At 48.7% G+C, this 24,233-nt stretch overlaps 1 protein-coding gene across 3 annotated transcripts in view; it reads right to left on the reverse strand.

The window, feature by feature from the left end:
• Positions 1-2,450: 2,450 nt before the first annotated feature.
• The window catches only part of LOC133353013 (CUB and sushi domain-containing protein 3-like), a 639,938-nt gene continuing 618,155 nt past the window's right edge, over positions 2,451-24,233 (reverse strand). For all 3 annotated transcript variants that reach the window (XM_061569078.1, XM_061569077.1, XM_061569076.1), the window contains 9 exons: positions 22,679-22,752; positions 21,799-21,910; positions 20,612-20,791; positions 17,696-17,761; positions 16,251-16,409; positions 12,493-12,605; positions 11,809-11,890; positions 9,983-10,121; positions 2,451-7,401 (listed from right to left, as the gene is read on the reverse strand). In XM_061569078.1, coding sequence (XP_061425062.1) covers positions 7,242-7,401; positions 9,983-10,121; positions 11,809-11,890; positions 12,493-12,605; positions 16,251-16,409; positions 17,696-17,761; positions 20,612-20,791; positions 21,799-21,910; positions 22,679-22,752 — 1,085 coding nt within the window. In that variant the 3' untranslated portion in view covers positions 2,451-7,241. The remainder of the gene's footprint in view (positions 7,402-9,982; positions 10,122-11,808; positions 11,891-12,492; positions 12,606-16,250; positions 16,410-17,695; positions 17,762-20,611; positions 20,792-21,798; positions 21,911-22,678; positions 22,753-24,233) is intronic.

The raw sequence follows: 24,233 nt of genomic DNA on the forward strand, positions 1-24,233 counted from the left end.
CCCCCAACCACCCCTAACCCCCCCCCAACCACCCCCAACCCCCCCCCCCCCCAACCACCCCCAACCCCCCCTCCACGAGCCGCTGCCCACCGAGGGCCTCGTAGCGAGCGCCACTCAGTGGGCCACTCTCGGGGTGGCATCTTTTGACGAGGCAGCGCCTCTCTTTATCATCTTGGCGCACTCAGTCGCCTGTCGCGTTTCAAGTCGTCCGGAGCCGACAGTCGGACCGTGCCACACCCTCGGCTGGTGAACAAAGTTTAGCGTCAAATAGTTGCCATCGTTTCTCAAATGTCTCTGTTGTTGTAAGATTTAAAACTAAAACTAAAATCGTGCTTCCACGATCCCTCTCCCGTTCCTTCTACGCGCTTTACAACTGCCGTAACTCACCTCCGTGTTGCGAGGGAGGTAACGCATACCGTTAACTCACACGGAATAAGCGGAATGCGGATTAGCGTGTCTCTATTTTTAGCTTCTGTGAAGTTGGGGGGTGGTGGTGGTGGAGCGGGTCAATGATTCAGTGCCCACGTGACCGCACACCGCGCCAGCCGGTGGCATACATCCCTCGATGAAAAACGACGTCAAAACGTCGACGGCATATTCTGTGTGTCCCCCCTATTCTGCATCGGTAAAGAATCCACGTGTTATGGCCTAATTTACATGTGTGTGTGGGGGGGCATCATCCGTGTTTAAGTTTTATCCGAGCCACCATCCCCCCCCCCCCCAATGATCCCCGACCACTCAGGGGGCTGACTGCACAGACCAAGAAGGGGGCAACGCTCAGGGGGACTTTGTTGTGGCGCGGCCACGGAATGTGAAGAGCTGCAGAGAGTGACATCATTCGCCATCGCTCAAGCACAGCGGGCAGCTTTGTTCCAGCCTCCTACAACTCTGGAGAGAGAGAGAAACCGTGCGACCTCCTTCCACAACCTATCACAAATGATAGCTCAACGAAGTGATTTATCATCAGGGTGTGGAAATGTATAAACGGCCAAATACTCTAAACGCGTAATGTTGATTGTAAATGTGGAGGTAAAAACCGGAGGACCCGGAGAGAAAATGAAAACTGCAAATATACACAGCAGGCGTCAGGGTCGGGGTCGAACTCACGCATACCAGGCGAGGCAGTGAACATCTCGCCACCGTGGCACCCGAATAAACAAATGTCCACAGTCCACAACATGGACACAAGGAGGCTCCATCCTGAGCAGCTCGGACTTTGTACGCAGAGTCATTCACTCGCTGGAGGGGCTTTCGACTCTTTCACACGGTGGTTTCCAAAGAAGGTTGAACGTGTTATATTGCACAGGCTGTGTTGCGTCATCTGGCAAGGGTCGTTATAATAACCCCAATACACATTGAGTCTGAGTGTGATGTGTGGTGTTGCACTAAGAGATTTATCTTGCAGACCAGCGGGCAAAACTTATGAAAGGGTTGACCAAAACTGGGCGATACACTGAAAAATGTGAGCCTTTTTCAGCCCCCGTGGCTGACATCACAAGCCTTGAGCACGCATGTGATGGCATCACTCCATAACGTCACCTCGCGGACGTCACCCATCATCAACAGCCACGATCCATCCACTGCTGGATGGTTTCCCCACTCCTCTCGCATCTGTCGCGCTCCGGTGATGTAACGATCCGCCCAGCGCCGGCAGTACGAGCTGATTTTATCGCTCCGTCGTCTCACAGGTGACGTCCTGTGGGACGCGTCCCGTCCCTTGGCTGCCACGGGCGCTTTGTTCCTCACCGTCCCTGCGAGCGACGTGCCTTGCCGACGCCCACCCGCTTTACCAACAGTCTGAATTATGCCATTAACTTGGATGCGTTCTCTAAATATTATATTCCCCCCCCCCCCTCCGACGTTAAAAAGGGGCACGCTGCAATGCGTTACAGAAATCCGCGAGCATTTCCGTGCTTGTGTCGTAGTCCTATGATCACTGTTACATTGCTTTTATGGCTTTATTTTGGTGATTTCGAAAAGTTTTTTGGTTTGGCCATGTTTGGTTGTTGTAGTACGGAGTTAGACTGATGGCCTTAATCTAAGTTGTCTTGTGGTTGTTTGACTTGCATCCCACTGGGATTTTTGCACACAGCGTGGGTGTACGGTGCTTTTTATGGAAGATTTTGCTGTTTTTCCTGGATATTTCTGTTTGCACTTAGTCACATAGTCACTTTAAGATGTTTTCTTGTTCATGTTTTTGTTTTTTGTTTGTTGCGGTTGCACCCGATTCAGGAGCCGAATGGCTCACAGGGCTGTACCTAATAAATGAAACTGAAAAAAAACTGTCGTGGCGGACAAGTGAGCTTCACGCTCAGGCGTGGGAGAAACAACGCGGGCTGCTGTCGACGTGCGCGTGGTGTGGGGGCGCACACGATACCCTGAGAAGTTCGGACTTGGCAATTCAAAGTAACAACACTCCCATTCTTTACAAGGCATATAGGGCTTATTTTTATTACAATGTATAAAATACTATGTACAGGTCTCTGGCGAAACATTAATTACCCGAACGGACAAAAAATGGAATATACACAATGCATATCGTGTAATGTTTGAGAAGGTAATGTCACATTCTACAAAACCACACGAACGATGTTTGCAAATTTTCGTCGAAAATATTATTTGTAATTATATTATCACCACTTGCTCCGAGGCCAACGAAACCCCGTGAAATTGGGGTCTCTAACCCCCCCCCCCCCCCCCTTTTCCATCATCACATCCGAGCCGCGCCAGTGAGGGCCCTTCACAGTATGGGTGGTGCCTCCAGTGGCTCTTTGCCCAGCCGAGCCAGAACTAAACCGTGAAAATTCTGGCCTGACAAAGAGACGTCTGAGTCTGGCTCAGGGCCGAGCAGGACCAGGAGCTTGGTTCACCTTTTTAAAATATATAATACTCAAATATTAAAGATTTTCTTAAAAACTAAAATATTTTTTATTTTATCAGGTAATTCCCACAAAGCTATACTGTACAGCTCTTTTGTTCAGAAGCGACCTGGCTATCACAAATGATAGCTCAACGAAGTGGCTTATCATGTGGAAATTGAGAGCAGCCAAACATTCTAAACGCATATTCCTAACTGTGGAAGGAAAAACCGGAGTTCCTGGAGAAAAATCCACGTCACCACGGGGAGAACATGCAAACTCCAAATATACAGGCGTCCAGGTCGGGATCGAAACCACGACCTCCTTGCGTACACCAGGCGAGGTAGTTAATATCTCGCCACCGCGTCAATCAACACTCGACTCGTTTACTGCGTGCGATGCAGCGACACGGTGCGGGTTCTCCAGTGGAAAAACCCGACGCCTCCTGAGTCACGCCGGGCTAGCTTGGCACGGACCCGGAACGGCTCGGTTTGTGCAGTGGAAAAGAGGTATCTGTTACGACACAGCAAGGCTAAGCCAAGCACACCTTGGGGTTGTGTATCATATATACCACAAGACACACTTTCTACCTTCAAACACCTTGCAATCTCACCCCCTGGCAAGACACCGCAGCCCCCAGGTGCCAGAGGAGTGGCCTTATTGCACCCTCAGGCTCAATCACAAGGCTCACTTTCAGAAAGTCAGCATGTATTGAGGTTTATGGAAAAAGATATGTGTGCAAATGATTTCCCACACAATGTTGCCATTATTTTATTAACAATTATAAAATGCGCGTTTTCTCCCGTCAGTCGTATATTTTATAATGGCCAAGGAAACAAAAGAAACCCTATGTTTAGGTTAACGCAGAGTTGATAATTTTAACACGAAGGCTTTCGCGACCAATTTCCATTAAAGAGGTATTTTGGGTTAAATCGCGTAAATGTAAATGTGTCAATAAAATATGCCAATTAGTTACTAGGTCAGCACATCGGTGTGTTGCAGAGTAAACCCACGACACGGTGGGTTTTATTTACGTGACAAACCTTACTAATTGGCTGTCGGGTGGTGGCGGGTTGAACGACACATTTATATTTATTCGATCTAACCCCCCCCCCCCCCCCAACAAAAAAATCTCCTCTACTGTGGAGAGTTTATCATCTGCCATTTTCGTCGTGTAGACTTTTAATATGCTGCTGCTGCGTAGGTCTCGAGGTTGCGCTGCAACCCAGCTCTGTGATGTTCCCGCGCGTTGCACCGCGCGCATCGTCTGGAATGACTTGGGGGTGGTGTGGGTGACACTAAGCTCCGCGTGCCGGGTTTTGAGCTTCTTGAGGAGCCGAGTGCAATCAGCTCGCCGCAGACCGGAGGGACTGCTGCCATCTGCTGCTGCGCACATCAAGCAGCGACCACACGCTCACCAAAGACAAAGATCCCCCCGGATAGCCTTGAACACTGTTGGGGCAAGTGCTGTTTCGCGAGCACCTATGAAGGCCGGCACGGCACACGAGGGGGCGAGTAGCCAGCAGCATCACGCCCGACCGACCGCCTTTGTCTCCCCAGTGGCGATGTTTAATACACACCGACACCAGGTATCCATTTGAGGCCGAGTCGACCTAGGGGAGGCCCAGGACCGGTTCAGATTATGGTCGCCGGTGTTGGCCGTGAGCGGGAATCGAACTCGGTTCGCCAGGTTTGTAGCGTGGCGCGCCAAACGCGACACTACCGCTCCCCACACACTTACCACCAAAAACTCACCACCAAAAACTCACCACCACCACACTCACCACCAAACACTCACCACCACCACACTCACCACGCTGCATATCGTACTGAAGCACATGCAGTACAACCCGGATTGCACATTAGACTTTGAATATTTCCGCACTTTTGCAAACGTATACATGTTTTGGGAACTGTGACATGAGGCCGCATTGAGCCATGAACTTACAGCGTGATGAGAACGTGCCTCGTGGTCTCACTGGGCTGCAGAAGGATCTGGCGGGCGGGGTGAATGATTTTACTCGAGGACACAACCGAAACAAACCGGGAGAACATCACTGCAGACTGTCGCAAATGTCATCGTTCTACTTGACGGTAGTCCTGAAATGAAAAATATTTCAGTTAAGCATTTATGTTTCGTCATAAAAATAGATATTTTTGTACAAAATAACTTTGTACAGCTATTTTAATGATACTGAGGTGAAGCACTTATCTAAAGTGTAAGCGATGGATACATTTAGGTATTCTGCGTGGAGCTGAAATGCAGATTAGATTGAAACTCATACTATAAACATCCTGTACCAAAATGCAATGAGGGTGACAAGCTGTAGTATTGTGGCTATACACATATCTTACAATGAGTTTCTCAACTTTGGCACATCACTAAAACGAGCGCTTCCCCCCCCCCCCTCTGAATGTCCAACTTAAATTTGACCCAAAAAAAAGATTGCACGGAGGAATAACGCGCCCACGGGATGTGCACACCAACTCGCGGAACGAGGACAGCGCACGAGAAGCTGACAGAGCATCCGAAAACCGTGAACACGTTTGACATTTTCTGACGGAAATCATTCCGTCGAATTACACGTTTGATCTTCATTGTAAGTTGAGAAGGTCCGCTGCTTTAACAAGTAATGCGTTGAAGCAAATGAACACTTGGTAATGTTACCGCAAGTGTAGGCAGAACTTGGGAGCAAGAGGACAGTCGAAACGGTAGAATTAAATCTGTGCTGGTTAAACACATTCCTTAACTCCGCCTGTCAAATAGTTTATCTTATTGTGAAAAAATTATATATATATTTGTTTTATCTAAAATGCTCCTAAAATGTTTTGTAAATCATAAAGAGCATTTTGATGAGTCCGTTCTTTGTGTGTAAGCTGTGTGCAATGTGTGTGATATGTGTGTACGTTTGCTGTGTGTGTGTTGTGTGTGTATGTGCGTGTGTGAGCTTTGTGCGTGGGTGCTGAGTGCGTGGTGGTAAGTTGTAAGCAATTGTTTGTGTCTAGTCGAGTAATCCTCGAGGCATCTACATGACTGACTCGGTTGAAAGACACTCTTGACATGGACTATGGCGATTACTTTTCAAGGCTAAACACGTGCTGTTATTATTCTTTTCAGCTGTGAGAATTCAAATCTAAGGTGGGGTATATCCACTGGGAACCACCAAGACTCTATCAAATATAAAGTTACGTGAAAAACTAAAATAAAAGCAAGCATAATTGCGAGACGGCGACTTGAATGAAATATAATTGTTAAGCATCATTACGTTGTGTGTCCATGTCAAAACTTTACACGTCTGTAATTATCAAAGCCGAAGGTGACGAGTGGGGAGATGTGGACTGCACAGGTATCCCTCGGTTTACGAACGTTCGGGTCGCGAATTTCCCCACGAACGAAATTTCACGACGGCCACGCGCGCCGTGAGATCATCAAACGAGAAGCCCCCCGGGAGGCTGCGGCGCCGTCATCCGCGTCAGCGTCACGGCGTCCCTGCAGTGCAGCAGCAACGCCTCCACCGTCGTCGCCTCGCCACTCATTGCAACATGCAGCAGATCTTGCGGCGAGTTCTCTGAAAAGGCTACATTTGTTTATTTTAAATTCATTATTATTATTCAATCGTTTTAATATTTACGTTTTTTATTATGACTTTTTGTTGCGTTGTGAAAAGTGATCGAGGCGCGTATTGTTTTGGGTCAGGAGTAGAGGCGGAACGACTGTTTCCGAGAAACACGTCCCGAATTTTTTGTATTAAATTAACGGGGGGGAAAGCCGCAGCGATTGACGAAGAACTGCATCGCATCCCTTTCGTAACAATCCAGGCATACCTACAACTACTCCTTCCTGCAGCGGGAGAACCCTTCACCATGAAGTCACAATTACCCCGGTGACTTGCAGATCACAGTCGGCGACTTCGATGCCATTCCTCCGAAAACTTTCACGTGAGTCTTGAAGGAGCGACAGTTTTGAATGTTACTCATCAAATACAATGTGACTCTTGGGAAAGAAACAAACAAACCCCCAGCCTTTAAAACGTTTAATTAAATATATATTGTATTTCCATCCTCCTCCTCTGCGCACGCACCCCCGTTTGGCGTGTGACACGACGCACGCGCGAGCAAATGCCCTTCTGTCCCGACGTCCGTTAAAAATGTTTGCCCGAAATAAATAGACGTTTTGGAGAGATCATTTTTTTTGCGGGCCAGAACCGAAACACTCTTTCGCGCTCTGTCTCAGAAGTGTCTGAGAGCATGAAGTGAAACGTAGAGCCCCCCAAAAAACAAACCTCATTCAACAGTCCACAGATTGTGAGCGGCTCTCCGGAACTTCAAACGCATCGGCAGAGTCACTTCACAGGGTGTTGCGGCGGACTGCGCCGGGCGATGCTATACCATGGTGCACACCGTGTTCAGCGCCGGGTCGAACCGCACCGCTTTGCTCTCGCCGGGCCTTGCGTTCGTGTCGTACATCGTGTTCTCAAACGACGCTTGCCCGTTGGAGCTCTCGTGTCCCGTGCAGCTTCTGAACCTGGCCTTCGGCCTCGTTCTGTGCGGAGCAGAGGGACAGAAAAGAACTTTGTAGCCGACTGCATGCGATGACCAGGGTTGCGCTGCGAACTGTCGTGCTGTGGTGACATCTAACACGTAGTAGTAATAGTAGGAGCCTTTCGCGATCAATATTATCCATAAGAAAGGTTTTTTTTATTGGGTTAGATCGCGTAAATATAAATGTGTGTCGTTTAAACCCGCCACCACCCAACACAGGAAATTAGCAAGGGTTGTCACGTAAACAAAACGCGCCAAAAGAGTTACTCGTTCAGCACACTGCTGTGTTGGAGAGTAAACACCGCGACATTTACCATTCAAGTTTTTCTCTCCCACACACGTGTGTGCTGCACTAGTAACGAATTGGCACGTTCTGTTTACATGACAAACCTTACTCATTGGCTGTGTCGGGCGGTGCCGGGTTTAAACAACACACTGGTGTGGACCACTCCGTTTCAAAGACAATGCATATATTTCCAGAGCATGTTCGCCACGAGTACGTGTGGTTAATGCAGACAGGATTCCTTGCAAAATGTTTCTGTTTGGTGTTTTAACATCTTAACAGCTGATTCATTGCCAGAAAAGGTAAAACCTATTCTGATATTTAAACAACACATTTATATTTACGCGATCTAGCACAACAAGAAACCTCTCTTATGGATTGTAGTGCGATGTCCGACGTTTCATTCTACGCACTGAGAGATGCTTCAGGAAGTGAAATGAGCGGCTCGAGGAACTCCTGGCGCGAGGAGCGAAACGTTGGACTTCACGCGACAACACGCGGCGTCAGCGGACAGCGGTGGGCAGCGACATCACAACAAAAACGACTCCTGTACACACCAATCACATCGTGCGTTCACACTCACCAGACCCTCACCACTCACCACTGACATAGACACTCACTTAATCACAGCGCACACTCACACTCACCAGACACTCACCACTCACCACTGACACAGACACTCGCTTAATCACAGCGTACACTCACGCTCACCAGACCCTCACCACTCACCACTGACATAGACACTCACTTAATCACAGCGCACACTCACCAGACACTCACCCCTCACCACTGACACAGACACTCGCTTAATCACAGCGTACACTCACACTCACCAGACCCTCACCACTGACAAAGTGCGCCATACACCACCAGCTGCCAAATTGTACTGAATAGGCGGCGTAACTTCCCGTTGGCATAGTGCTGCAGTGCATTCGTGTGTTTCATCCATCTACATTTATGTAAAATCTACAGTCTGTTCTCCAATAACGCAGGAGTTGTGTTCCCGAAGAACACCGCCTTGTCATCTATAATAGATGATATAGGGGTAAAGCACAGTCCGCGATAACATGCGAGATGTGTACGCAGGCTGAACAAAAGCTGAGGCTTGTGGGTAGCGTCTATAAGCATCCAGCAGCATCCCGCTGCCTTGCCACTGCCTTGTGCGATGCTACGCCGAGGCAGCCGTACGACCGCTTATTCCTATTCGCGCGACGTAGTTCCATTCGCTCGATCGCGTGATATCCAATTCGCATTATGAAAACCACACGCAGCGTTACACGAGAACAGGCTGCAAATGTAAAATCTTCATGTATCTTGGACATTCAATTTTTTTTGTTATTGCGACCCAACACGAGCCCAGTACAGAGCACCGGTCGTAGTACAGGAGCGGGGGGGGACAGAAACTTCTGGAGCAAAACCCCCGGCCTCCCGAGATCATCACGCCAGGGGGCTTAACGAGGGGTGGCGGAGGGGTGCTGGAGATTCCGGCTCTCTGCCCCTCCCAAGTGGGGACTGCGAGCGAGAACATGAGGAGAGCCGACATCAATGGGCAGGGGAGGATGAGGGGAAAGAAAACTCACATGGGGAGGTAAAAGGGGGGGGGGGGGGATTGCAGAGAAAGGAGGGGATAATCCATTTATTAAAGCGGTGACTATTCAAATACACGACATGAACAAGGATAGGTTGAGAGTAATTACGTGATGGTAATTACTTGAGGGTAATTAGGTGTGCGCATCCTTGCGACATCTTGTTCACGGTGCTGCCCGTGGAGTCTCCCTCCAGTGGAGGCCTCGGCTATGAATCTACCGCGTGGGGGAGTTGCAAAACTACAACGATCCTTGACATGGAGGTAGGAGCATGCAAGGCATTGCTTCAAGAGTAAACGTGACCACAGATAAACTAAAACTAAACTATTTTTTATTTTATCAGGTAAGGCCCCACTGAGCTGTATGGCTTTTTTCAGAAGCGACCTCGCTATCGCAAATGATAACGAAATGTATAGCAGCCAAATACTCTAAACTCATGACGTTGATTCTAAAATGTGGAGGGAAAAACTGGAGGACCCGGAGAAAAATCCACGCGACCACAGGGAGAGACACGCAAATTCTAAATATACAGCAGGCATCGTCAGGGTCAGGATCGAACCCACGACCTCATGTACACCGGTAGAGGTAGTTAATATCTCCTAGCCACCGCGCAATTGCACAGCGGTTGCGTTTCGCCCCCCGGTGACGACGACGAAGGGCGGCCTTCGCGAGGGTGGGTTTGGGCGGGCGCCGCCGAGCGCCGGGATACTCGCCTCTGCTTGTACAGATAGAAGGCGAAGCCGGCGAAGATGAGAGCGAAGAATGGCACGAGGATGGCGATGGCCACGGAGCTGCTGCTGGTGCCCCTGCGGGTAGCGCCCGACTCTCGCCAGCCCCCAGGCTCCGTTAGGCCTGTGGGAAAACATTGGTGGGTTCAACCAGAAAGTTCACGCGCACGTGCCATCGCAATCAGAATGTTTATGTTCGCTGGGAGAGTCCGATGAGCTACAAAGCTATTTTTTCACAGACGTCTTAAAAGGAGCACTGGGTCAGAACGTTACAACAACAAACAACACGACGGGAGTGCAAAGTATAGAAAAGGTAAGCAAATCGCTACAAAAAGTATAGATAAAACAAAACAAAAAATTATTCTACCAAGTACAGCCCACTGAGATGTTAGTTTATTTTTCAGAAGCGACCTGGCCACAAATGACAGCTCAAAAAAGTGGCTCATCATCATCATTACGTGGAAATATATAGAAGAAAAATACCAGAAACGCACATTGATTCTAAATGTGGAGGGAAAAACCAGAGGACCCGGAAATAAAAAATTCCACGCGACTACAGGGAGAAAAGATATGCTTCATGTTTGTATATATGTTGAACTTCTTTCACACCGTACATAGCCAACCATGCTAATCGGAGGTCCGGGGGAAAGGACAACAAACTAAACACAAAAAATCAGTTCTAAGAAATGAGTTTTCAATCTCGATGATTTAAAAAAGAATCGCTCCCAGTGGCTTCCTAATGTCGGAAAAAAGAGCTTTCCAGACAGCCGCAGAAGCGCATCTGAAAGCGCTGTGCGATGGGGTGGCCACCGTCTTTATTCGATGGGAGCGCCACGTGCCGGAGCCTGCTAGGTGGCTCTGTGACGCTGCCATCTGTGTCCCAGTCTGGCCGAGTCGGTCTCAGTTTCAGAAAGTCCTTCCTGGTGTCCCAAAAATATTTGCAAAAAGCAGGATTTTGCCGCCGTTTTACAATTTGCCGACCTCGCGTTTGACACTTAGCGGAGGTGAAGCAGACCCACTACGATGGACCGATTCCATCATCATCAACCCGGCGAACGAACATCAATCACACCTCCGATTAGCCGTGGTTGGCTGCGTACGGTGCAAAAGAAGTTCAACATACATACATACAGTACGTATAACCGATGATATCCCGGTCTCCAGAGAGACAACAACCCGAAGGGGGCACACCAACGGGCCTTTTCTCCAGGGGGGCCAACCAACGCGCCGCTTTCACATCTGTTCCGGAAACAAGGACCCTCCAACTCAACATCAACGGGGAGAACTTTCCCGGACCGAGTGCGAGTATCTCGCGGAACACGATGAAGACGCGAAACCTCGACGTCCTCACACGTTCACAGAAAAACGCGTCTCCAATGACACAACAGCCCAGCCGCTACCGTATCCGTGGATAGACAATATCTCATCAATGAGCGTAAACCATCACGCGAACTCCGGTCATCCTCACAGAGGATTTTGGCTCGCGATCGAACAAAGACGGTCACTGTGTCGCACGCTTCTGCCGCTGTCTGGAACGCTGCTCCTATATTAGGAAGACACTGGAGCTATGGACTTTAAAATGATCATCAAGATTAAAAACTGATTTCTTTAGAACCGATTTTTGTGTTTCGTTTGTTGTCCCTTTTCTCGCACCTCCGATTAGCACGGCTGGCTACGTAGAGTGCTAAAGTAGTTTAACACACGTACGAACAACCGCACGAAACGTCGTCTGGCCACATACGCGTTACAGGAAACACGCAAGACGTGTAAAATGAGCACCGAACAAAGGCGCAGGCAGTGCAGCGTCTCACCCAGACGCTGCACTCCAAACTGCCCGAAGCCTTTCGCGTGGATGAACCCCTGATAGACGTAGCTTCCGTGTTCCGCAGACACCTGCAAAGAAATCAAACCGAGCGCAGTTGAAATACAAAGTGCATTTCATCACGTAAAATAACACTTTTCAGTTTGAACAAATTAATTCAAATTTACTTTAAAATCAAACAATCACAATTACGCCTGGCCTGTTATACGTGATTTGCTGTTCCTACATACTTTGGAAATTCACACCGTATTTCTGGGTTCTTGAATGACAAAAAAATGCTAACCAAAATCAAACAATCACTAAACTTTACTCATGTTAAACTGACTAAACTATAGGCTTATCCACGCCTACAATTCTATTATGGAGCATTCAGACGTGAGGGTGACTGTACTGGGCGATCCGTCTATAGAGATCGCAATGTCTCTGTGTGTGTGCGTAGGTCGGTGTTTCTGAATTCTGAGTGTCTACAACAAAAACATGACATGGGCTACCTTACTAGACTCTGAGGATTCCTTGTTAAATGCAAATGAAAAACTCGCAAACGTTTGCGATTTCCATTCGGGAAAAATGAATTTGTTGCTACCAAAAGAATGTCACGTAAATAATAACGCAAGAGCAATGTCATATTTGTCACCTTGTTGAAATTGACAACTTGATTAGAATTCCTACTCACGTATCCATCCATGACCCAGTTTTCATCCTTGAATTTCGTGGCAGAAGTCTGCGTTTGGCTTGTGATCGTGAATATGTGCAGCGTCAGTCTGGCTTCTTGCCGCTTGTATATTCCTAACACATGACACCCACCGCAAAGCACAGCTCAATCTCAATCCAATCGCAGATGTTACAAGCCACCATCTATCAACTGCTGGATGGACGCGCGCCCCAAGCCATTGCCATCTATCCACAGCTTTTGCGATGCCAACGTTACACCGTGCGACCGCACGTCACGAGCCGATTTCATCTGCTGCATTCCACGGCCGATGTCTTCCTCTCCAGGGACATCGTTCTTATTTTCGCTGTCATTCCGTAATTATCCTCGGCCACCGACCATCATCCCTCTTGGCGATGAGTCCTGCCCACCTACTTTTGGTAACAGTCCAGATAATGCCCCTAACCTGCGTAAGTTATCTCATCCATGTAGTTCCTCTTGTTTTTGTCTTTCTCTAACCAACATACGTCCAGTCTTGTTCTCCTATAACGTGGCAGTAGTTCCTGAAGGACACCACGTTATGGGAAAAATCTCGTTATCATGAATGAGATATAATATGGAGGTAAAGCAGAGTCCATAATAACACCACGTGAGATGCGTACGCCGGCCGAACAAAGACTGAGGCACTGTGGGTAGCATCTAGAAGCATCCAGTAACATCCCGCCTTGTGTGATGCTACGCCGATGCAGCCAGTACGACCGCTTATTCCTACTCGCGCGACGTAGTTCGTTAATTCTCGATTGCATTATATCCAATTCGCATCCGGGTTATAAAAATGTGTTCCCTAAATACATGTCGCGTTATATCCCATTCGCGTCATGAACACTACACGTTACAGGAGAACAGACCGTGTATGTATGCATATATTTAAACTACAAGTGTGTAACCACTGTCGTACACACCCCATGTGCTATTACATGTCAGAGTGCGCCGCTGTCTGCCAAGCCGCTAGGTGGGCGTGCCTCCTCGGCCGGGCCGCATCCCCCTGGTTAAGGAGGATCACATCCCATCTAAACCATTCCATTGGCCTGCTGCAGTCTATATAATATTTATATATTCGACATTTTACCACGTAATGACCACTGAGCTGCTACGTAGCTCTCTGTCAGAAGCGACCCGGCCATCACCAATGACAGCTCTACGAAGTGGCTCGCCGTCATCCGGAAATGGACAGAAGCAGCAAAATACCCCAAACACGTGATGTTGTTTCTGAAACGTGGAGCGAAACACTCGTTCGTAGCGCAGCGTGCTTACCGTTGCACCACCGCTCCCCCAAGCTCTACCCCACCACAAACAACCAGCCGATCAATTTGCGGCGTTGTTCATTTTAACCGCCAGGTGGACAGAGGCGAGGGGTCGGGGGGGGGGGATTGAAGAAACCCATGCCCTTGTTTCAACTAAAATGCAACTCTTATTTCCAATGATATCACGCATTACGCAACATACAAAAAACACAATTTTTGTTCCTGGGTAGTAAGTGTTATTTTGTAATTGCTTCTGCCTAAAAAGCATAGAAAATGGCTATTATTCCCCACAAACTTTGCTTTTGTGACCAGGACAGTGATATTTTGAAATTTACCTATTTTCAATGAGAAAACGGGCGAATTTGTGTCTTTTCGTTCACATAAAGTCAGAAAACAACATATGAATCAAAATTAACATGTATTTATACTAAAGTAAGACAAAATTTACTACAAAAGATTTAGAAGTGAGTAGTTGCAATGGCGGAGCCAGGATTTTCAGGTAGGGGGGGCAACGCCTCCAGCAATGAAAAATGATAGGAGTTGTTATAGTAAGTTGCTTTTCATTTGATGCGTGTGCGGTGATGGCGCAGCCATCGATCGAGGGTTGAATTCGAACCGTGTGTGATCGGCATCGCGCTCGCTGAAGGTGTTTGCCTTCAGGGAAGTCGTATACTGTATACGCAACTGCGCACAATTCTGTGAGTCACTTATAACTGCTTTGCCGTTACTTATTGCAAATTATGGACTCAGACTATTGTCCTATCATCTCATAGAGTCCCTGGCACGTAATACTATGCTACACGGTGGCAGTGGGGGTCGCAAAATGCCGATTTATTACTAATTTATTACTAACCCCAATGATCGAAATTAAGGATCATTGGGCAAAGATAGCAGGGAAACTTGGTAAAACCGCCTTGGAGACCCATCAGGAATACCACCATTTTGAAGTCTCCGATGATCTCCCAGCTGTACTCATACTTCAAGGCATCCAGCGAGGTCTTGATGCTGTTGTAATCCTCTTTGAGGTGCACTGAATGAGCCAGGGGAAGAGACGGGTACTTGTTACCATTATGGCCAGCACGGCTTTGAGACTCCTGAATGAGCTGTCAATGAAGAGGCGTTACTCATTCTGGTTACAGGCGATTCCAATAGCCTCGAACAGACTGGTCACATTGTGGCAGAAGCAGAGCCCATCTTGATGGGTGAAGAAGTTGCAAAAAGGTTCATGACGCTTCCTTTGATCTGCGACTTGCACACTTTCATCCAATAAGTTTCACTGCTTGAGCCTAGACGTCAAAAGCTCGGCATTGGACTTAGTGAGACCAAGATCTCTGATAAAGTCGTTGAGGTCTTTTTGGTTGGGATAGTATGGGTTTCTCTCCTCAGCTCCATCTCTGAAATTGTCATCTGGATCTACAACGTCTTCCTCGCTCTCTGACTTGCTGCTCTCTTCTAAAGACGGCTGCTCTCTCTCCGGAGGAATGGGTACAAGGAGCTCATGGCAGTGTAGCACCGGAGCGATGGATGATACGTGATAGCAGGTGCATTCTTGCCAGTCCGACGTTTGGAAGGGTCCACCATGCAGAAGTAGCAGTTGCTTGAGTGGTCAGTGGGTTCCCACCAAATTCTTGGACAGCAAAATTCATGGCTCTCTTTTCCCCTCTGTACCATTCTACAAAAATAAATTAATTTCACCCATGACTAATGTGTAAGAGATTCTCGCAACATTTTTCCTATATTATATATTTTTTCAATAACATTTAAAATTGTAAAACAAAAATTTGTTTAAAATTTTTAAAAATGTTATAACATTAAATTTCGAGCAACAATTGTCCATCTTACCTTCCAGAGTTTTTTTGCATTGCTCGCAGGTGAAATGAGGTGCCCAGGATTTGTCTTGATCCCTGACAGGCATGGCGAAATATGCCTTGTAGGCCTCAACATCTTAGAAGATGCTTCCACAGAGTACTTTTTCGCTCTTGTCTTGATAAATTGGCTGCAGACATAGCAACATGCGTCTGCCGGATGCTTGCATCCTCTTCATGCCATTTCAAAAAAATGCAGATATGTATCCACTTAGGCAGCTGGAAATAAACTGACCTGGTGGGCTTAAGGCCCCTGTATTTCTACTTCTATATATATTACTGGAAAGTTCTAGAATGTTCGAGAAGTTGCTCCAAGTTCACTCAGCACTGAATCTATCTGGAATGTTTTGGAAAATAGGTAAATTTAAAAAAATCACTGTCCTGGTCACAGAGCAAAGTTTGTGGGGAATAATAGCCATTTTCTGTACTTTTGAGACATAAGCAATTAGGAAATAACACTTACTACCCAGGAACAAAAAAAATGTGTTACACAGTTGAATTAACGTCGATTCGCGACGCTTTTGTGTGGCCTCCCTGTGGCTCTTGGTGGACCCTGCGACGCAAAAGCCGCTCCCCTCCGGCAGGGCTGCAGGGCGGCCCGCCGGAGACTCACCGGAGAGCCGGAGATCGACGGCGCGATCCGAGAAGGTGAGGTTCACGCGGAAACTGCTCAGGTTGAACTCGGGGGCGCTCAGGGAGAGTGGCTGCTTCTTCCCCAGGTAGTCGTAGAATCCTCTCCACGTGTGGTTCTCGGCGAAGATGCTGTCGGGCACTGTGGCCGCGGGAGGTGAGAGGTCACGGCAAAGCGGTTGTGGTTACGACGAGGAGTTGTGGTTACGACGAGGAGTTGTGGTTACGACGAGGAGGTGTGGTTCTGACGAGGAGGTGTGGGCATGACGAGGAGGTGTGGGTATGCTCTTTGGTTCTTTCGGTAAAGTCACGTAGGTAAAAAAAATAATAGATCACAACGTTTCGATTGCAACAGAAGCAATCGTCTTTTTCTCACCTGAAGATGATTCCTTGTGTTTCGATCAAAACGTCGGGATTTTTTAAAATTATTTTTCTATCTACGTGACTTTTCCGAAAGACCCAAAGAATATGAATTCCTGCATTCACGAAAGCTTTAAGTCAAGATTTAATGATACCTCTGACGAATGTGTAACTAGATTTCTCAATGCAGGGTGATCCACTTATATATTTATCCACCACTGATTTCTAATAACCCTCGGCTGTCTTCTCCAACAGGTGATTGAACACTATGAGAGTGATGGGGTTTCCGTATGTTGTGGAAGAGAGTGATTGAATATTTCATGAGTTGTACCCTGTGCTTACAACATAACCTGTTGCGATATCTGCAAAACTATGAACAGTTAACATCCCTTACACTGCATATATTTCGATATATAAAAAAAAGAAACCTCTGGTAGGTATTCTGCGCGTAAAGACAATTAATTTGCGATCACTTTTTAAAGTATATTTGACATTGCCAGCCTTGTTAAAACTGACAAGCTTTAATCTTCAAAGAAAACTAAGCTGCAATTATTTACTGACGTGTGGCTCCACTGAAGCCATAAGACATGACTTCCCCACAATTTCAATTCTAAATGAATACCCTGCAGACCTTTCCTGCAGATCTTCTCTGCATTCCCAGGTCGAGGCTTCTGTCTATGGGTGATCGAGATTTTCCCCCGTGTAGCCCCCAGATAATGAAACACTTCCAAGGGGTATCAGGGACCTCTCCGACTCTGTGGACATGTTTAAAATGCGTCTTAAAACCCATTTATATACCCTGCAGCTTATTCAACTTTTAGGTCATTTTGTAAATGGATTATTAAAATGTATTTATAATATCATGATTTTCATGCCGAGTTTTTCTGCTGTTGCTGCGTCCTGTAGAGGGCTTTGAGATCCTTGATGAAAAGTCGCTATATACATGTAATTATTAATTATTATTATGACTCCATACTCTCAGAAAGAAGAGATAGAAAACCCACACGGACAAATGTGAATACATTTCGGGATGAACGTAACGAGGCCAGAGAGCATGCTGACAATCACCCGCCGGCTTGAATCCAGTCGTCCCAAGTAGAGACACGCTCGTCTTCTCCTTCTGCTTTATTCCAGCTGCAAACAAGAAACAATGACCTCATTGCAATCGTGAACAAAAAAAACACGCTTCATCATCGTCATCGCCATCATCACGTCGCAGTTGCACTGCGCAGCACGCTAATCGTACCTCAAAGGCTCAAACGCCTCGGTAATTGGAAGGGAGGCAGCTAAGCTGCCAGAAGTGAGCGCGCTATCATTGCACATCAACTGCGGTGAGGTGGCCTCAATGTACTGTGACACAACCGCCTACACGAGTGTCTCAGTCAACCGGGAGCCATGGGCTCGGAGACAGGCGAATTGCATCTCAATTACACACAGACTTTTTTTGCAGAAGAAAAAAAAACTAAAATATGCAAATTAACACTGAGATATTATTCTCGCTGGGAAATATTGCGAACTGGCACATTACATATTCAGAATTGTTCTTAACATGTAATTCCCTAGTTGACATGTACATTAACGTCGGCACTGGTTTTTTTGACGTTACAAAAGTAAATTATTATTTTTGCTTTAATCCTGCAGCTGCGACTCGAATTTTACGATCTGCGCTAGAAAGTTGCGGCCTGATTTGCGGGGGAAAGTGCAGCCGGGAATGTGCATCCGGGAACGTGCAGTCGGGAATACCGCGTGCAGTCACGCGTGTGCGTGGCGGGGTGCAGAAGTGCGGTTTGCGGGCTAGTGCCCCGAACACAATCCATCGGTCACGAGCAGCATCCTGCGGTGGTGAGCCCTCAGCCTGCACTGCCCCCGCACCACCGCCCGTTGCTTATAAACGCGTCCGTTTCATCATCATCCACGGTCGATCCACTGCTGGCTCAAGGCCGCCACCATCTCTCGCGGGCCCACGGTGTAATAATCCACCTGTCACCTCCCCGTGAGCCGATTTCACCAAATATGCAGTTTAACGCAGAAGAGGCGTTCTCAGCCAATATTATCCACAAGAGGGTTTTTTGGGGTTAGATCGCGTAAATATAAATGTGTCGTTAAACCCGCAACCGCTCGACACAGCCAATAAGTAAGGTTTGTCACGTGAACAAACGTGCCACTTAGTTGCTAGTTCAGCACACCGGTCGTGTGTTGGAGAGTAAACCCACTACAACGTTTACAATTCGAGTACCGTGACGTGTCACCAGTAATCACAACAACCAGCATCATCAGGCGACAGCCAGAGTTGTGGAGAAATCCTCCTGTTTCGGCCTTAATTAGAGGGGTACATGTGTAGGGGTGTTATGGGAGAGGAAGCGGACAAACACACAGGGGTGTCTACACCCACACACAGGGGTGTCTACATCCACGTCCGCAACGGTTAACCCTGGGGGCTGTGGGTGGTCGCTGGGATCTCCCATAGCCCCTCCCCTCGGGGGAAATTGGTATAAAAGGCGGGGAGCCAGAGGGATCGTGGTCGAGTATACAAGCTGAACCAGTGAAGACGGAAGACCGGCAGATAGGCCCTGGAACTCCCCTGGCTCGCTGTCCTTCTCAGGGCCGGGCAGGGCAAGCCAGAGGCGCGGCTCTGAGAGCCTCAGAGCCGATGCTCTTGTAAGAGCACGGCCTGGTTAGCTGGGTGCCGGGATCCGTGCTTGACCAGGGTTGGATCAGATAGCCTCCCCTAGCACTCTTAGCGGAGGACCTGGGAGCAGACCAGCCGGGGATAGTGCTCGGGGTCTTCCCTGTTCAGGACGGGTGAAGGGGCCGCTACCCCATCAAGTGTTGTATACGTCGCCCTGTATTGAATACAAAGTTATAATAAACGTTGTGCCTCGACTACGTCGTCCATGTCACAAGTTAATCCACTACACATGTGGTGTCGTCACTTGTGAGCCAATCAGGTGCGAGGACCAGAGGCTGTACCAAAAACGAAAGAAGGCGTCATCATTAGCTGACACATTCTGGCAAGATGTGGAGGTTTGTCAATGCAAAGTCAGTGTGGCTGGTGGTATCCTTTCTTGAGTTCTGCAAGATGTGTTTGCAACATGACACATGCATATTCAGGTGATCGGTAAATGTGTCATTCTGTCACCGATGTCAGAATGTTTCCAAGAGGAGACCGTTAAGAAGAGCTGGTGAAATGGCTTAGACCTTCCCCAGTCATTAACCAATGTTTCTGGATCTGTCTCAGATAAAACTTCAGCCAGCGAGGCTATCTGAAAGCTCAGAAGCACGATCTGGGAGAGAGGAAATCTGGAGGTTGTTGACCTAGTCGGCAGGATGGTGGTTGTCAAATATTTTCCCAAGCAGCACGAGTATCACACGGCCCCACTGAGGCAGGGTGACGAGCTATTGGCGGCAGAGACAGGCAGATCCGAGGAGTCTGCCAATATCAAGTGGTGATCCTAGAAGGCAGCGACACTCACTATATATAAACAACAAATACAAGTTTTAGAATGACAAGACTCTCCAAGTATGTGGTCTCCCGATGCTGGACGTATACACGCTCATATACGCACGTTGAACTTCGTTTGCACCATACGTAGCCAACCGTGCTGTATATGACTACAGTATTATACAATTGCCATGTAATAATTATAATAAATGTTCAGCCCTCTGTCAAGCTACTGTTGAAGGCTTCCCCATGCTGGCTGTCAAATCCACAACGGTCAATCGATCGTGTGTCAATTTATTTTAGCGAGACCACAAATAACGTGAAGGCAGCGGAGGGGGGTGAGGGTTGAGGGGGAGGGGTGGGTTGAGGGGGATGGGTGAGGGATGAGGACGGTGAGGGAGGGGGGGGTGAGGGGTGGAGGGGGTTAGGGGGGGGTTGAAGGGGGGGGGTTGAGGGGGTTGTTGCAAGGGGGGGGGGAGTTGAGGCGTGGGGGGGGGGGGGCTCACTTTCTCCCAAACCCAGCAGGAGCGGGCGGCGCTCACCGTGACAGAGGGGCGGCTTTCCCGACCAGGCACCCTCGGGGTCGCAGGTGCGGTGCTCGGAGCCGCCGTTCAGGTAGTAGCCGGGCTGGCACGAGTAGAGCAGCGTGTAGCCCAGCTGCGCGACGTCCTGCGCCCGGACGTCAGCGTAGGCTGGAGTCTCCGGCTGGCTGCATCTGTGCGCTGAAAAACGCGCGCCGACAAAGGTCGTCGGTTCGCTGGCCACCTCCAAAAAGAGGCCGGGGTGGGCAAATTCGCGCGTGCTATTCGGCGTTGGAAAAACGCGCAACGGGCGCCGTTGCCGCTCCTGGTCGGCGTTTGCTCTGCTCCTGATGTCAAAGTGGACGACTGTGTAAAAAAAAAAAGTGTCGTAGCTCGTCGGAATCCTATGGCGTGAATAAACTGATTCTGGTTCTGAAACTGTAGAATGCAACGTTGGGAGTGAAACATCGATCGGCAGCGAGGCCACGGGAATTTTGCGGCGAGGCCGTGACTGTAAATGCGGCGAGCCCGATGTCCCTGATGCGACCGTTCGTCGGACCCGAGCAGATTGGCAAATGTCTCCCACGGTTCGTTCCGCCTGCCCCCTGACCTCACGACGCGCGACGTCACCTCGTTTGGGGCTCGGAAGGTAACGTCACGATCGCAAGTCAACCGGCGGCACGGTCATTACCGAGGACAATCGCACGTTGGAAGCCTTTACGGAACGCATGCATTAGCAGGCACTGTTCCTCTTTGTTTGTTTTAGGACCGATATAAAAATCTGTAAATAATGAGAAACCTGAAACGTTAAAAACACATCACACAGCAAGCACTGATGACCGTAACAGATAAGTCCCAATGAGGGTGCAAGTGGTCTATAGTTAAGTCTTGTGTCACTGCTGCCCGTTGTTGGTTACGGCCACATTTTCCCCAACTCGTGGAGCCGGCAGTGGTCCAAATGACTGAGGGAATGAGCAAGTGACTGGGTAAGTGACCGGGTGGGTGACCGAGTGAGTAACCGGGTGAGTGACTAGGTGAGCGACTGGGTGAGTGTGCCCAGCTAATGTTTTGCGTTTAGCCCTCTTGAGCCAGCGGTCTGCGCGAGGCCGAGAGCTTTCGAACGCTGCCGAGCGGGCCCCCTTGTGCGTCGTCAGACCGGTGGCAGGACTTGCGTGCTGGGCACGAGGCCACAGTGGCGAGGAACGTACCGACACACTCGGGCTGGAGGCCATTCCACGTGAGGTCGGGGAGGCAGGTCCGAGTAGTTGACCCCTGGATGTGGAACCCCTTCTTGCACTCGAACGCCACGGTGCTCCCAACCTGGCGTCGTGTTTGTAAGGAAAAACAAAAACGGGAAACAGAGCAGACAAAGCCTATTGAAGCAGGAGGGGGAGAAAAGGCGCAGCACAGAAATTGTTTTATTTTTCACGCCACGGGCTCGCAGAGGGGGCCTGCACTCGATCGAGCTCTGGGCAACTAGCCAAAGGTGGGAGTACCCATGCTTTACTAAAAAAAACTAAACTATTTTTTTTATTTTACCAGGTAAGGCACATTGCGCTATGTAGGACTTTTTTGAGAAGCGACCCAGCCATCACAAATGACAGCTCACCGAAGCGGCTTTTATAGTGGTGGACATTTATAGCGGTGGTCAAATACTCTAAACAAGTGACGTCTATTCTAAATGTGGAGGGGAAAACCGGAGGACCTGGAGAAAAATCCATGCGACCACGGGGAGAGAGACACGCAAACTCCAAATATATAGCAGGCGGCAGGTTCGGGATCGAACCCACGATCTCCCGTCTACTAGGCGAGGGAGTTAACATCTCGCCATCATCGGGCACCACGGCTCAATGTGGGCTGCGCACGTCACTGCGGTGAAGCCGTTTACATTGCCGGGTGGACAGAGATGAGGGGGGGAGGGATGATTTAAGAAGCTTGCAACGTTGTTTCAACTGCCGAGCCAGGAGATTGAACCCGCGACCTCTGGATTGCAGGTCTGAGGGGTGCGAACGCGTTACACCGCGGCAGCCGATGCGGCAGTTGGATAAATACAGCATGGGGGAAGAAGATCGCTGGTGTAGACATTGCCTGATATCCCAGGGAGAAGTTCTGGAATCCGTTGTGCGGTGTGCCAGGGTTGGTGCAGGTCGTGCGAGATGCTTCTGTAACAAGAGGACACGGTTTTGCAGACAGAAGCAAATATTGTTTCCGCTTTCCAAGACACCCTCCTTATACCTTTGCATTTGAGCTCAACCTCCAACAGGGCAAGGGTTTATTTTATTTTGAGTCAAAATCAACATACGGCGAGTCGTGATACTCTCTCTTCATTTTAACACGAAGGCTTTCCCGACCAATATCATCCATAAGAGTTTGAATTTTTGTTTTGGGTTAGATCGCGCTAATATATAAATGTGTCGTTAAAACCCGCCACCACCCGACAGCCAACTAGTGAGGGTTGTCACGTAAACAGAACGTGCCAATTCGTCACAAACAAAGACAATGCACGTATCAGAGCATTTATAGCTCGGGGTGAGCAGCACTTATCAAAAATATCATATAGATTTTTCATACTTTGATACTGGCAAAAAGGTCCCATGATGTACATAATAACGCCTGTCGTTTCCATTGTGGCACGTGCCAACACAAAGAAACACTTTGTCGTGAAATACGGGATCAAACTGACGTCAAACTCCCTCTGTCTACCTCACTGGCAGCTCCATCTCCCTCTCCTCAGGCGCAGGCTTGAGGTCTCGCACTTCTCCTCTGCCTGTGGGTGGCCATTTCCCTCTGTCCCGTTGTCTTGATCAGCAGAGAAATCATCGGGATTTTGCTCTCCCCCGAGCTTCCTCCTTCACTTCAAATAATATCCCTCATTCCTCCTCTCCCCACCACTATCTCACAACACGCACGCATTTATTAAGCTGCTGGGTCGGCTTCTCGGAATCGTACGCCACGAGGGAGGTAAGCCGTCCCCCCTGCCTTCCATGAGCCTCAGGTAGGCCTCTGCGCCAGGAGGGTTCGCACCTACGATTAGCGCGGGTGGCTATGCACAGTGCGATGGAGGTTCAACATATGTACGTACATTCCAGGTACACAGGTGGACGGGCCACTATGACGAGGGGACATTTAACTACCTTGGATTGACGATCGTCAACGATGGAAAATCCCTGGAAGAAAGAAAGTCAAGTGCCGCAAAGGCAAAAGCTGTCGCCGTCCAAACTTAACCCGATCTGGATAGCCAAGAACGTCTGAAATAGTCACTGGGGTCGGAATCGTGGGAGCAGGAGTCTCATCGGTTTTCCTGTATGGATCTGAAACTCGGACAATTACAGCAAATATGCGAGAAATATCCCAGTGATGGAAATGAGATGCTTCAGAGGGCCACTGCGCATCTCGTAGGCCGCACCAAAAGATCGATTCAGTCGAGTGCGAGCAGCGATAACAAGAATAAATTAGTGATCACAGCCGACGACGGTCCGTGAAATCCAGAAAAGCAGAGCTACGACATCAGTAACGACCACCACCCTACAAAGGTGGAGGAGAGGGAACAGGGAGAAGTGGGAACACCTCCAATGGACTAACATTATGGAATGAATCAGCTGTTCTGGGGACACCACCCAAAGGCTGGCCAAGGTTGGGTGTC

The sequence above is a fragment of the Lethenteron reissneri genome, chromosome 42 (assembly GCF_015708825.2).
Source record: "Lethenteron reissneri isolate LAM-NWPU_2019-01 chromosome 42, ASM1570882v1, whole genome shotgun sequence".
NCBI classification, from domain to species: domain Eukaryota; kingdom Metazoa; phylum Chordata; class Hyperoartia; order Petromyzontiformes; family Petromyzontidae; genus Lethenteron; species Lethenteron reissneri.